The sequence below is a fragment of the Dipodomys spectabilis genome, unplaced genomic scaffold, assembly GCF_019054845.1.
Source record: "Dipodomys spectabilis isolate Male_0828 unplaced genomic scaffold, ASM1905484v1 ptg000002l, whole genome shotgun sequence".
In the NCBI taxonomy this organism is placed as follows: domain Eukaryota; kingdom Metazoa; phylum Chordata; class Mammalia; order Rodentia; family Heteromyidae; genus Dipodomys; species Dipodomys spectabilis.
Genome location: NW_024870679.1, coordinates 57,533,815 through 57,549,423, shown reverse-complemented (window position 1 = coordinate 57,549,423; position 15,609 = coordinate 57,533,815). Strand labels below are relative to the sequence as shown.

The window sequence follows — 15,609 nt, the reverse complement described above, 5'->3', positions numbered from 1 at the left end:
CCTCATGCATGCAAGGCAAGCGCTCTACCACTGAGCCACCTTCCCAGCCCCCAAATGATTGAAATTTTAAAACAACAGATGTTATTCTCTCACAGTTCTGGAAGCTGGGAGTCCACAGTTAAGGAGGGGCGGGGGCTCCAGAAAAGAATCTACTGTCTGCTCTCCTAGCTTCTGATGATTTCAGTGTCTGCCTCCTAGTTTCGTTACTGCCTCCTTTTCTTTTATGCTTTTGTCTTTTAAAGGATATTTCTAATTGGATTTAGGGCCCAGAGGACAATCCAGGATACTCTCAACTTAAAATCCTTAACTTTTCCAGGCACTGGTGGCTTACACCAGTTACTCAATAGGCTGACATCTATGAATCATGATTCAAAGCCAGCCAGGCAGACAAATCTATGAGACTGTTATCTTCAATTATCCAGCAAAAAAAACTGGAAGTGGGAGTGTGGCTCAAGTGGTATAGAGCACTAGGCAGATCAGAAAAGTCAAGCAGAAGTATGAGGCAAAGAGTTTACTGGCACACACACACACCCTTCCCAACCACCAGAAAAAAATCCTTATTTCATTATATGGGCAAAGACCTTTTTTCAAATTAAGGTCATATTCAATTCATAGATTCCAGAGGTTTGTCGTGGATGTATCTTTTTAGGGACTACCATCCAACCAACTACATAGTGTTACTTTTAAGATTCCTTATGAAACATTGGCATTTGATTACTGAGTCAAATGAAGTAAAATGAATAGTAAATACTGAATAAGACTAAACCAGCCCATGATCCTTGATTTTGACCAATTTAGTTTCTTTTTGAATGCTGCGCGAACACAAAATGAAAACATATTAACTAAAACTAAAACCATCTCCTCTAACACAAAGTGTAGTCATCTTTGTAAATGGTTAAAATAAACAAGTTTTTGGTAACTGTTTATTTGGAAAACCTGGGAGTGTAGCCATTTGGCAAAGTAACCTGTGGCTAATTGGCTTTTGATGAATGGGTCATTTGACACATTGACTTTTAGCCAACTGGCTTGTGGAGAATCAAGTTGGATGGCTTCCTATATGGGCCTGGGGCTTGATATCTGGGGCTGGGCTATGAGGCCCACATAGGCACCAGGCAGTCTGAGTTTGGTCTGGGATCCAAAGATCACTCAGACCAGGAGAGAGATCCCAGAATACCTGACCATGCCCAGCCTTGGCCAGTCTGCATCCTCCTGAGAGCCTGCTCCTAACTAGGCTACATGAGACTTTGGACACAAAACCTTCAAGTGTGCAAAGTTCCTGAGCTAAGTGCCTTGTAGCAGCATTATTTTATCCCCACAATAAACTTATGCAGTAAGTATGAGATCTGCAATTTATAGATAATAGAAGGGAAAATTACTTCTGAGAGGTTAGATCACCTGGCCAATGCAACAGTGGCAGGTGAGTGCCAAAGTTGAGATTCTAGAACAGATTGTCTGCCTCTTAACCATAGGACCATGGCCCATCTTGTCCTCCGTTACCTCTGGTCCTACCAGCTCATTCATAAATGAGTTCTGTGGACCTTTTATAGCCTAATGGCTGAACATACTTTTATTTCTCCATGTGATGGAACTAGGGCTAGAGGTGATGCTGAGATTTAGCCAGCAGCTCAGTATCAGAGCTGAACAAAACCTAAGCTGTACCCAATTGTTTCCTATGACTCCTCTAATTCCAGTCTGGCCCAGAGATTTTGGTTCTTTGTGTTCTTGTCTCTGAAGCTGCCCTGCATTCCATCCCCCAGTCCTCTTGTTTATGTCCATGTTAATGGGCCTTTGCAGGCTGGACCAGCTGCCGAGGGAGAGCCAGTGAAGCCACCTGGTGCTGTGTCTGCTGCAGAATGTTTATGGTGCGCAGAACCGAAACGAAACAACATCCATCTTGTTGACTGGTCCCAAACACTGCACTCATTCAGGGCCAGGCTGCTGATGGGTCCCCATGCTTGGCAGTGAACTTGGCATACACAACAGAGAGAGGGTCAGGAGAAGGCAGGCGGGCTTGGGGAAAATCATACTCTGAGTCTTTGCTGCCCTCCTGTTTCCTGTTCACTGCTTCTCTGACCAAATATGTTAATTAAGTAGTGTGCTATGATGTCAAGATCTGAATTGGTCTCAGAAGCATAGGTCAGTCTTAGCCACAGGCCTCTTCAAAGACTGAATGATGTCATCTGTCAATATGAGGTGTCATGTTGTAGGAGACAGCAGTCCAGCAATCTAGGGGTACTTTGTCCTAAACAAACCTATTTCAAATGCTAGTTTGGCACTCATCACCTCCCAAACTCAGTTTTCCCATCCTTTCAGTAGGGTGATGTTACCTCTGCCTGGCAGAGCAAGTGGGGAAAACCCTGAAATACAGCTGTTAATCAGTTGTCTTATACATGCCCTCACTTCCAGATGCTGGGTAGAGAGCATTTCCTGAGGCCACCTATAGGAAGTGATAGTGGGGTACTAGGATTGAACCCAGGGAATTGGTTATGGGCTTACCTTGGCAACTGGCTCTTCTGTAACCTTGGACAAGCTCCTTATTCCTGTGGGGCCTCAGTCTCCCTTTCGCATGAGAGATCCAGATAATCTTTCAGGACCCTATTAGTCCTAATAACTCAAAGTAGACATCTAAAGACTGCTCAGTAGTACAGCTCCCCTAGGAATGGCCTCCTGAGCCTGTGGGCAGATTGGTGGGTGGGCTGATCACCATAGTCCAGGGTTGAAGACTATAGTCTAGAGTCACCTGTCTGGGATTGGTTCTGACCTGGGATCTGCCACTCCTGTTAATCAAGATCCTGTGGAATTGTTGTTGTTGTTGTTGTTTGCCAAGTGCTGGTGGCTCATGCCTATAATCCTAGCTACTCAGTAGGCTGAGATAGGATCATGGTTTGAAGCCAGCCCAGGCAGGAAATTTCATAAGACTCTTATGTCCAGTTAACCAGCAAAAAGCTAGAAGTGAAACTGTGGCTCAGATGGTACAATGCCAAGCCTTGAGCAGAAAAGCTAAGGGACAATGCCCAGGCCTTGAATTCAAGCCCCAGTACTGGTACACACAAAAAGTCTATTTAGCTTCTGGGACCTCATTTTTCCTCATCTGTTAAGTGTCTAATTGGTTTATTTAGCAGGATCTTTGAGAGGCTTAGAGGAAATGTTTAATACAGTGCTCTCTCCCCTAGGTATGGACATGTATCACCTATCTCCCTAGGCTTCAGGAGAGGGCTATCAGAGCACTGGGACAGTTGGCTCCACAGGGAGAGTATACAGATCAGAGCAGGCTTTATGGCATCATTTGCTGATTAAGGGTCCTTGTGGCTCTCAGCCTGTGGCAACCCTGTGGGGCTCATCCCTATGTCTTTGTGCCAGTACAGTAGAAACCCAGGCAGGTACATGGAGCCCTCTTTGGCCAAATCCAGAACAAGTCTTAGGTTCACAGGGAACTGGTACCCAGGCCTGAGCAGTAAGGCCTACAGTTCCAAGGAGCCTCCAGTATCAGGACCTGGAACAGAGAGAAGGGGCAGCAGCCCCTCCTCAAGTTCACAAAGCTGTTGGACAGTTCACACTGCTTGGATCAGAAGAGACTAAATATACAGAGGCACCTGCCTGTACTGACTCCTCTTGTTTCCTGAGCAGGGTTCCTTTCCCTGGGCTCTTGACCATATCAGGTCTGGTTCCCATGGAGTTGAAGTGTGATGACCCTCCTGTGGAGGACAGGTTTTCTCCATGGCAGTGTTTCAATGGGCCGTCCCTCCACAGCTGCATTTCCTTTTGTAGAAGCCAGGGCAGTGGCCCCTGCACATCTGGTTCCACCCAGTACTGTCTCAGCTGGGCCAGGCTCCTTCTTACAATAGGTCCACTGCAGTTTGGAGTGCAAACATTGCTGGATGCCAGTCACAGTTCCTCAAGCACATTTTTTGGGAGTATTCCTTATGTTTCCTCATCTCTTGAGGACTTTGGTGAGTTTCAGCTGTCAGAGATATTGAGACTGCAGTAGTGTCTATATCAGAGAAGATCTTCTGGTCTTTCTTGGCTGTTAAGTGGGTCTTTTAAAAACATACAGCTATATATTTCATAAATGTAAAGTCACCAGCACACCTTGCATGGTTGTTTATTTTAATAATTAATTTGCTTTATTGTTATTTATAGAGGTGATATACAGAGGGATTACAATTACATGAGTCAGGTAATGAATACACTTTCTTTAGTACAGTGTCTTCTGTTAAGTAGGTCTTTCCTAGCACACAGATGTTCCATGTAAATCAAGGTCTGGCCTGACTCTCACCTGGTGTACTTACTTCTACATTTTTTCTCTGAATTTTCATGTGGACCTCTACTACACAGTGCAAGAACTCAAAGAGGGTGTGTGCACAGGGCTGTGTGGCACAGTGGTAAGGGTACTTTGGGTGGGGAGAATGACAAGGACAGGGATGAACAGGGCAAATGAGGTGAGTATGAGCAGCTTGGCACAGGTATTGGAACTGCAAGAGACATGCTGGAGCAAGGCCAACAGATAGAAGAATGTTGGGGTCCTGTATGTATGGCTCAAGTATTTAGAGGTCATCTCTGGGCCGTGGGAGTCAGAGTCTCATGCTTTAGAAAGATCATCTTGGCTGTGGTGGACAGATAGATCTCAGTCAGGGAAGAGACTTGTCCATATCTCCTTGTGGTTCAAAGCAAGGCAGAGGTGGTCAGGATGGGGGCTGAAGGAGAGGAAGGAGTTTAGAACAAAAGGAAACAGGAGGAGAAGCTTGGGGGAGTGTTGAAGGTGAGCATCAGGTGCTCAGCACCTGGGCCTGCTAAGACCCTTCCTCAGGTGTGCTTCTCCTGGCTTTCTGGAGGCAGCCTAGCATACCCCCACCTCGAGCTCCTGCTACCAACTCACCTTGAAACTATGTGCCCACATGAAACTATGTGCCTGCCTTTCTATGGGTACTTCTGAGTTCAAGATCTGTCATTAAATTTAGAAACAAACCTAGGGACTCTAAGAAATCTAGACCTAGCCTGCCTTGGAGTGTCTCTGAAAGGCAGAGCCAGGCCAAATCCTGATCCTGCCACACTTGCTTTGTGACCTTGGGGAGACCTTGTTTTCTTCTCCTGCAGAATGAGGAGCTGGCATGTGCCAGGGGTTCTTCACAGGATGTTCTTTTCTCTAACAGGCTTTTATTTTGTATGGCCCCTTTAGATTCCCAACATGAAATTCATCCATAACATAACTAGCCTGCACCATCATTTAGAAAAATTCCATATAATATTTTAATTATAATATAAAGAAGAAATGTAAGGGAAGTAACTTGTCAGTAGTTTGTGTGTACACTCTCAGGCATAATTGTGCTGGGAGACGGGTGAAGTTGGGAACTTACACCTGTGTTCAACATCACACAAAGTCACAGGCAGCCTGGCTGAGATGACGTGATCTTCTGAACTAGTGAACAGCCCTTGGCCAAGTTCCAAACAAAACTCAATACAGTCTTTCCCTAATTTACATGGCAGTTCTATGCCTGGAAAATTTAGTGTATGTAAAGACCATGAAAAAGTACTTGTGTTCATGTGTAAAATGGACCTATGTTTTAGGATCCCATGATCAAATTACTCATTTATAGATACTTTGAATATCTGGCAAAATATTAAAAGTTAGTATATGAATAACCTGCCCTTAGCAGTGAGTTACCTCCTTTACTCTGAATGATGGTGAGCCTTAGGCATTGTGACCAGAACCCCCTGCCCAGTGATTTCCAGAGTGCCCCTGGGTAGAATGCTACTGGAGTTCTCAATTGGATGACCTGTGCTCAGAGGTTCCTGGAGGGCTGAGGGCACAGATTAGAGCATGGGGAAAGGACAAGAAGAGAGGGAGCATGGTCCGGACAGGGCCAGAGCTTTGGACTGGTCCTCCAGGAGAAAGAGTTCTAGACTTGGTGGATTCGGATCTAGTTGGAAATGAGAGAGGTTTCAGCCACTAAAACTATGGTTTCCCCTGTAGTTTTCCAGTCTTTCTGGCTATTCTGTGAAATAATCTTTTCCATCAAGTGTAGAAAATCTGAACATCTCTGCATAGTGCCATTTTCTGAATCCTCCACAGGATAGTGCTGTAAACATTCCTTCACTTAAATGGGATTACATCTTGCTTAAACCATTATAGGTTGAAAATATCCAAAGTAGAACAGTGTTTGCTACTCTGAACCTGGTGAGCATCCTAGCTTATGCACAGTCAACTATGATAAGTGGACTAAATATAAATATTTAAGTCAACTTGGTTCCCCTGATGACAAAGGGAGGTTTAATTGGATGCTGTGATCCAGCATCAAGAGAGAATCTTACCATTGGCTTGAAAAAAAAATCAGAATTCAAAGATGATTTCTGCTTGAATGCATATTGATTTTATACTATTATAAGGAGGGAAAATCCTCCCAGAGACTGTATTCTCAGTCAGGGCTACTGACCCTTGAAGATACACAAGATGTGGATAAGTCCTATAAAGCCCAACAGAATTGTCCCACTCCAGGGTGTATGGAGTTGGACATCACCACCTGTACCATCACTCTTGTGTATTCTTATTTTGACTTAATATTTTCCAGGAGTGTAAAGGCTCATTTCATCAACATAGGGGAAAAACCAACATGGATATAGGAGTAATTAGCCTGATTTAAGGAGAGGGGTTAAAAAAGGCTAACCATGAATTCATAAATATACACCTGTCATAAATAATTATAGCACCATACTTACTGGAAAAAAGAACACATTTTTGCAAGGTTTTTGTTTTATATTTCAGCCATTTTGTCTAGATTTTTTTCTTATCACATTACAATCCTTGGTATTTGATTAAAAAAAAACAAACTGGTTTTTGGTGACCATCACTGTTTTCCATAGTAACTTGGACCAGGCCAGGTTCATGAGGGCCACAGGGCATCCTTGTAAGTGCAACTGTGGAATCAGAGAGTTTTATAACCTCTGAGTCAGAGACTCTACTGTGTCTGACTCATGCCATCACTGAATCTTGGACCCACAAGCACTGCAATGCTTAGTTTTGTAGAATTATATCATCTTAAGATAAGAGAATAGGAGGTTTAGGATCTCACATGCATGGAAACTCCAGCTCCTAAGTTTTGGAATAGTTAATACTTGATAGATTGTTTTTCCATTCTTTTTACTATTTGTGTGTGTGTGTGTGTGTGTGTGTAATTTCAAATCCTGCTCTTCCATTAATGTAATCCTTATTAATATATCCTCTGTGATGAATTAGTAAAACACTAATCTGTGTTAAATTGTAATATGTTGAGGATGACCTACTAATAATAGAGGAATATATATCTAATAAGCTAATAAAGGGAAAAATGGAATTAAAAACAACCTGAAAGTTAAAATGAAGAGAAAAAGAACATAGAATAAATAGGAATAAAGTAAATAATAAAAATAAATAATAAATAAACAAATAGGAAGGATGTAGATTTAACCCTGAATGGTAATTACATTAAATGTATAAGTGGACTAAATATAAATATTCAAGTTAAAAATAAAACTTGAGCTGATAGTTTATAGCTAAAATTTGTAATCCTAGTGAGTTGGGAGTCTAAGAATGGGGGAGGATCATGGTTTGAAGCTCAGTCCAGGAAGAAATGTTGGTGAGACGCTATCTCAACCCATAGCTGGATGTTGTGGCACATGCTTATTAGAAGGCTGAGATTGGCAAGGTTGTGGTTATGGGCCAGTCCTGGGCAGAAAAATCTGCAAGATTCTATCTCAACAGAAGCTGGGTGTTGTGTTGTACACCTGACATCTCATCTATGATGCCTAAAAATGGGAAGATCATGGTCCAGGCAGATAACCTGGACGGAAAACAAGTCCCTTATGGAACTATGGCTGAGTGGTAGAACATCTGCTTAGCAAGTATGAGGCTCTGGGTTCAAACTCCACCCAGTCTTGCCAAAAAGGGAGAAAACCCAAAGATAGCCAGAGTGTGTATATATTGCTATAATTTAATAAATGTTAATACTATTGAATTAATAAAAATGTATTAAAAGGGATTTGTTTAGGGTTGTTAGTTATAGGGAAAATCATCTGAGAGTCTTAGAACACTATGAGAATTTAACTCCACATATGATAAGTTCTTGGTGCTTTAGTTCTGATACAGAGTGTTACTGCTATTTTTGTCAAGGTGCCCTGGCTTATTGACATTGTCTGCATGCTAATTCCCTTGGAATATTAAGATGACTTGGAGTAGCTTCATGTGCTTCCTTATCCACTCCCAGTCATATGAAGATGTTCTAGACTTCTGGCTAAACTAATTTTTAAGTCATTTGCTAGTGACTCATGCCTCTAATTGTGGCTACTCAGGAGGCTGAGATCTAAGAATCATGGCTCAAAGCTAGCCTGGTTAGCTAGCTCTTACCTCCAAGCAAAAAGTCAGAAATGGAGCTATAGTTCAAGTGGTAGAATGCTGGCCTTGAGCAAATAAGCTAAGGGACAGTATCCAGACTTTGAGTTCAAGGCCCTGTACCAGCATAAAAACAAAACAAAACAAACAAAACAACTTGCATTACATGCCTGTTTCCCAGTCAGTCCCAATTGCACTATAGCTGAGATGAGATCAGTAATTGCATGATTGAGTCCATAGCTCACCCTGGAGTGACAACAATTATAGCAGACACTTAATAGTGCTTACTATTTGCCAGATCCTATTCCAGGTGCCTTAAATATGGATATGAACAATCTTAGCTTCAGAAACTTACACAGATAAGCTAAGATATTTGATAGCCCTCATTAGAGATTACTTTTGCCTTGATCTCGTGCTTCCAGCCTCACAAACTGTGAGAAAATAAAATTCATTGTTTAGCAATCTAGGTTATAGTGTTTTGTTATAGCAGTTGCAATAGACTCATACACTGGGAAAGCAATTGGCTGTCTCTGAGGCCCTCATTGATATAGAATGTCTGGATTAACAGTGTCTTCCAACCTGATGAGGCTAGACTTACACTATGACTGTTTCCCAACTGGCTGATATCCATCACACTCCTTACTCTGCCTCTGAAAAACAGGTTGGCAAGATGAGCATGGGAAGAGCCAAGGACATGGCATATAACAGGGAGTTCATTGACTTGGTACTCATCATTCATCATTAAATTAAAAAGAAAACATGATAATATATATATATTTCTTATCCTAACTTTGTAAAGTAAAAAAATGTATACGTATGCATGGGAAAGTAACATAGAAGTGTCTGTTTTCTTTCACTATGTCTGCTGTGGCCTTATAGAGGATACTCCCTAATTATTGCCTAGCTTCCTGTTCTGTTTTTAGTAATAATATGTGCTAATTTGGTGGCAGAAGAGAGTCTGGGGGAGAAGCTGTCCCTCCTGTGTGTTCATATACACACAGGCCTGTGCCTGCATTTGTGACCAGCCCTACATCACTCCCTTCCTGCCTAACCTGGGACAGAACTGTGGACCCGCTCAGTTTCCTTGCAGTGCCTTCCAGAGGTGAGCCTGCTCAGGTTTTATTGGCCCAAGCCCCTGTAAATCTAGCTTAGCTTTAAAGGGAAATTTATGGGGTTCTTGCAGTCTAGGATAAAAGATGGTGGGCAACCATAAGCCTGGCGTGAGGCCTCAACTATCAGGAGCTGCTGCTCTGGAGGCCCTGAACAAGTTACAGGACCCATGATGGCTATGAACATCCCAAAGTGGCTACAGCAAGCCAAGGCTATACCATCTTGCTGGGCTGTGGGGACTGGTGGGAAAGCCGGGCTCTACCCCATTCTGATTCTCTTCCTTAAGAAGGTCCTGGCTGGCCACAAGGCCTTTGGGTTTCATGAACAGAACAAAGGGGATGATGAAGCAGTAGGATGATCCAGAAAGGGCCCTAGAAGGTGACTACAGCTCAGGCTTTGCATTTTCCATGTGTCTAGCTGAGCTATCCACCCTCTTCTACCCTAAGAAGTGAGAGACCTCATGTCTTCTGAGCTTTGGGGTCTCTGTGGTGCCCCTGTTTCCAAGTCTGGGTACATGGAACCTATGTCCAGCACTCCTTCTGCTCAGAGGGGAAAGCTGAGGCTCAGAAAGACTAATCCTACAGAGCCCCAGCTTAGACTCCTAACAAAGGGTTGCTGGGCTTGAAGCTGCTTTTCTGTTGCCGCTGACCCGGAGTTCCAATGAGGCTGTGATCTTGTCTCCCTGCTTGACCAGTGACCAAAACAGAAGAACTTTTCTTAAAGTGCCACCATCAGGTGCTGGCTCTACATGCATTATCTCAGGGCCATATATTGTTGCTGGGGTTCTTACTCCTATTTTAGATGAAGAAACAAACTCAGAGGGGTAAAGTAGCTCATCTAGCCATGAAACTAATGGTAGACTGGAGCTTCAGCCTAGGGGTGTGTGCAACAAGAATTTGTCTATTTCCCTGAAGCTACAGTGTCTGGCACAGAGTATGCATGAAAGTGAACTTGAGGCAGTTCACCTAGCTGGCAGTCTCCCCACGCAGTCTCCCTGCATTTCTAGCCCACCTGCTTCAGGGCTTTGTATGCAGATGGGCTTGTTCCTAGTGGGGCCCAGGTGTCTAGAAAACCTGCCTGCTGTGCAAGACTAGAATAGCTCCTCCTCCAGTGTAGGCCCCTGCTATCTTCTGTGTGTGGAAAAGTTGAACAAAATCATGTCTTAGAATGCTCTTGACAGTGGAAATTCTGGGGTTCTAAGATCCTGGTCCTGAGGCTTTAAGAGACCTGTAAGGGATGCGGGACTGTAATGGTACCTCCAGCACAGTGGCAGTGCAGAGGATTGTAATCTAGCTCTGTGGCAATAAACGTGGAACATTTGGGATGTTGACCCTTGTGATGAGCAGAACATAGAAGGCGCTCTGAATGACACTTAGGACTGTTGGGGAGTTGAGTGGTTAGGTTACTCAGAGAGGATTGACACCAGGGAACATTCTGGAGGAGCCAAGCTTCCACAGGGCCGTAAGGATGTGGGAAGGTCAGGCCCCTGATTTGGTGGTGAGGACATGTTACAGCAAGGCATCAAGAATGAATGGGCAAGTCAGGCTGTGGGTCCTACCAAGCGGTGTTGGCCCTGTGTTCAGTGTTTGATTTCATGTTGTAGGCTGCACTCCGACTCCCATTTTACAGATGCAACAAGGTGATTCCGTCTGGTTCTGATTCTCTCCTTCATGGCTTCGGGAGTTGGCAGACTGACAGTCTAAAGCCAGGGATCTGCTTCTCCAAATAAAGTTTTATTGGAACACAGCCCAGAATCACTTGTTTCCAGGTTGTTTATGGCTGCATTTCACAGTGTGATGGCAGAGTGGCAGAGAATAGATTCCTACAAAACCTGTGCTATTTCCTGTTTTGCCTTTTATAGCAAACAGTTGCTGACTGGCTGAGTTGGGTAGCTGAGTAGTATACTTGCTGCATGACAAGATATTTGCCCTCTCAGCCTGGCTGGCCAACTCCCAAGGGTTGTAATGAAGCTCACGGTTGTTGGCTGTGAAATTTATTTTGCAAACTGTAGTGTGGTATCCTGTCTCCAGCCTGATACCTGGTCAGCACTAAGAGTCTGCTACCTGAGAGAGAAGGCCAGTAGGCCTTCCTGATCCTTGCCTCTGCCCACTGCCAAGGCTTCAGGAAGGTTTTGTCACAAATTAACATTCTTGTGGGAGTCACCTTATATGTGGTGCCACTTTATAGCCAAGTCATTACGGTAATTTGCCAAGCTATCTGGGGGAGCCATTTGCTTCAGGTTTGCTGGCTGAGACTTCATTCAGGGTACGCAATCAGTCCATTTAACACATCCCAAGTCTAGGGGTCTGTCCTTCTGAGTTTGGCCTCAGGTCCATCCAGACCTGGCTTTTTGGGGGCTAAAATGGATCTCAAACATGGCCCTTGTGGACTTGAGGAGAAATTAAATAGTATTATTATTATTCATAGAGGACTTACTATGAGCGAGATACCCTACCAAATGCACTGTATTTGAAACCTCCCCCGTGGCCACAATTCTGTGAGGTAGGTGTCAGTGCCATTGTCCAGATAAGTAAACTGAGGCTGGATGTGGAAACCAGATCAAGTCCTTATCTTGATTCTGAAATACCAGCCCAAGCTCAGCTAAGAATATGCTGTATGATTGTGGAAGGCACTTGCTGTCTGTGAATCTGTTTCTTCATGTATTAATGTAACATATGGTTAATTCTAGCCCTGACAATCTAGGGTTTCTCACTAACTTTTAAAAATGAACTCAAGGTGCCATTACTTTCCAGCTTTCCACAGGAACTTAATTTGCATGGAGAAAGCTAGGTCCAGTCTCTTCTTGGTATCATCCCTCTCTCTGGTCTAAGGGTGTCAGGATTATGAGTATACACCACTCACTCCACAGAGGTAGGTCCATTGTTGATTCCTGTAGATCTAGCATGAACAAGAGTGGGCTTTCCCATCTGGGTTTGTGACACATTTGGGAGAAGAGAGGCCATGCTCCATCAGGCAGGAGACAGTACCCACAGCTTCCCTGGAAGACGAGGGTGGGTAGCACCCCCACCTTTCCAGTGGCAGCAATATCTTTGGGACACGCACTACAGCTTCTGGTTTAACTTCCAGCCTTTGCGAAAGTAGGCAGCCTGGGGCAGAGTCTGGCATACGTTTGGACCCTGGCTATGCCAAACATTGCTATACAACTTTGAATAGACACTTGCCAATACTGTGTCCCACTGCAGGGTTGGGAGGTCAATGCCTTCCCCCAGGACACTGTGGTGGTACAGGGATAAAGGCTAGACTGGGCTTAGAGCACTAGCCAATGCCAACTATGACTCAAGGGACTCCCCCTGTCCCTCCCACAGGGTTTATTGGAGGAAAACCTCTGTCTCGAGCAGAGAAGCAGCTCACAGGCCCAATGACTTGTTGATAATATTGTTTTCCCACAGAGTTGATCTCATCAAGCCTACCACTCCCTGTGAGACGTTGGCAAAATGTGTAACCTTTCTGATCTTCACAGGAGTCCCAGTGAAGATAACCAAGAGGCAGCAGAACAGACCTTGGGCCTTAAAGTTGAAAAGATCTAGATCTAGATCTTGGCTTTGTCCATTATACACCCTGAACCTGGTCAGAGGAACAGAAACTATATGCTTTGGCTTTCTCCTTCTGGGAACTGGCTATGTAGACTGCTCTGAATGAACACTGGGAAGACTTGAAGAAGGGCTGGATAAATACTAGTTTACTCCTTGCTGTTCATGGCTCCAACTTCCTTCACCATACTTAGCCTCCTATGTGAAGGAGGAGACAAGTGACCCAGTGGTCCCCAAAGGGCCTGATACGTCCTCAAAGAAAGCCCAGAACTGTACCTACCTCCAGTGAAACAGCTCGGACTCTGGGAAAGACCCCAGTGAAACAACCCACATGATGATTAAGTGCTCTCTGTTCCAAATGCTATTAATGGTCATAAAATTATCCACAGTTTTCTGAGGCCCAGTCCCAGGGTTTGCCTCAATGGGACAATAAAATTGCATGCAGAAACGATTTGGAAAGGCGAGGACAGCCAAGCAGAGACGGAGTTAAATGAGCTGAGCCTGCTCTCATTAATTCAGGCCATTCGCATTTGTTACCAGGGATTTCTTTTTAATTAAAAAACAACCAAGTTATTAAAAAATAAGCCTATGAGGGGCTGGCCAAGCAGCTGCCAAGGCCAGCAGAAAACGTGTTCCTCACAGCAGGACAGAATGGGCTCAGGCAGGGAATGTGGTACAGAGCAGATGTTTATCTGAACCCCCTTCCACAGTCTTGCCTGAGCCCCTTGCCTGCCATGGGACCTTGAGATTGGTGCATTCTCATCTGCAAACTGTAAAGTGAACTGGGTGGTGAACACTGAGGCCTGTCCAGAGCCTCTGGCTGTCTGGCTTCAAGTTAGTGTAACTTAGCCTCAGCAGAGAGAGCTTTGTGCTGAAAGGACTGGCTTGGGGTAGGCTAGGATTAGAATAGGGCAGGTGGATCCCTGGGCTCTCTAAGAAGCCACTTGGTGCATAGCGACTAAGATGCTTGAATCTAACCTAGCTCAGGAGCTGACTAGTCACATGATCTTAGGAGAACAGTGTGACTTCCCACAGCCTCAGTTTCCTCCTTCTTTCAGATAGGGATGATAATAACCCATGCCTGCCTTAGAGGGCAGTAGAGCCCAAGTGAGTCTGTACCTGTAGCCAGCACACACTGGTGCTTCCTGTTGCTGTCTTATCCTTGGTTAAGAGGCTGGTATCTATTTTGTTGTTGTTGTTGTTTCTCATCCTAAAGGCCTAAATTGCTCAGGATTGACAGTGTTGGAGGACACACAGGCCTGTTGATAAGGTCTCATTACATCTGCCAGGCACTTACAGTTCTAGGATTCTGTGTAACTGGAACATCTTTTATTCCTGGTACTTCTGCACCTACTATTTGATTGCCCTTCTGCATTCTGCCTTACAGCATCCTGGAGAGCTTGGGTGACTATTACATCTGAGTTAGGGGAGGAAGGCTCAGCCAGAGATGTACCTGTGGAGTTCTGGGCAGAGAATGGACTCACATCATAGTCTGAGAGCTCAGAGCCCATACTCTTCATGCACTAGCATCACTCCTAGAGGGAACAGGGAGCAAGTCCCCAAAAGAGTTTACAGATTAATTGTGCTTACCTGGAGCTCAGAGGCCCAGAGAAGACAGGAGCTAATAGCAACCATGCCTTACATTTTTGTTACTTTCTGTAGTTCTTCAAGGTTTTTCCTATCTTTTGCTTCAGTTAACCTTCACAGAACCCCAAGGGTAGGAAGGGCAGGAATGGTATAGATAGAAGTGTCAGAGGACCATGAGGGTGAATGTCTTTCTGTAGTGAAGTATTGTTTGGGAAACAGTATAAATGGTACATTAGTACCAGTAACAGCAGATACCCCTTTGGCACACATGGCCCACATTGCTGCTGGCTCCTGGGCTTGCTCATACCAGCACAGATACAATACTACTCTAGTGACCAAGGTATAGCAATAATAGACTATGAGCTTCAAGGCACCACGAATTTGTCTTGTTAGTGTTTACTGCTACTATAATAGCATGTGGTATACAATAAGCACCCAATATTTGTGTAATGGTTATTTAACCACTAGAGCCTTAGCATCTGTATCTGAAAACTGGGGATTTTACTAAAGATTCTGTTGTGTGGTTATAGGAATTAAGCAAGGTTATCACTGTGTCTCAGCTACAGCAGAGGTACCTCAAATGGCTCCAGGTACTTTGTCAGTACTTTGTCAGGTACCTGATGCCCAGGTACCCTGATACCTTCCTGCTCTCTGCACTCCTCTGCAGCCATCCACACTCACTTGACTCTCCCTTTTTCCCTCTTGTCTGTTTAGTGAATGGGAGCTATGGCCACTGCACCCCAGGCTCAGAGAAGAGCCTGCTGGACCTGGACCTGGCCGAGGGCCCTGGCCCCACCTGCCACCAGGGCCTATTTCTCTCTACAGGATCCTCACCATCCCGAGTTCATCCTACTGCCTGTGAGAGGCTGATTCATTTCCCCCACTCTAACAGGTATGTGCCCATCCCCATTCATCTTTCATATCCTGTGGATATTCTCCATGGGTCAAAGATCAGAGCCTCAGGATCTCACCTAGTCTGCTTGGCTTGTGGGTTAAGCA

The 15,609-nt window shown here is 44.5% G+C and overlaps 1 protein-coding gene across 4 annotated transcripts in view; it reads left to right on the top strand.

The window, feature by feature from the left end:
• Window positions 1-15,609, top strand: part of Glis1 (GLIS family zinc finger 1) — a 195,417-nt gene that overhangs the window by 105,516 nt on the left and 74,292 nt on the right. For all 4 annotated transcript variants that reach the window (XM_042679731.1, XM_042679740.1, XM_042679722.1 and 1 more), the window contains exon 3: window positions 15,325-15,502. In XM_042679731.1, the coding sequence (XP_042535665.1) occupies window positions 15,325-15,502 (178 nt within the window). The remainder of the gene's footprint in view (window positions 1-15,324; window positions 15,503-15,609) is intronic.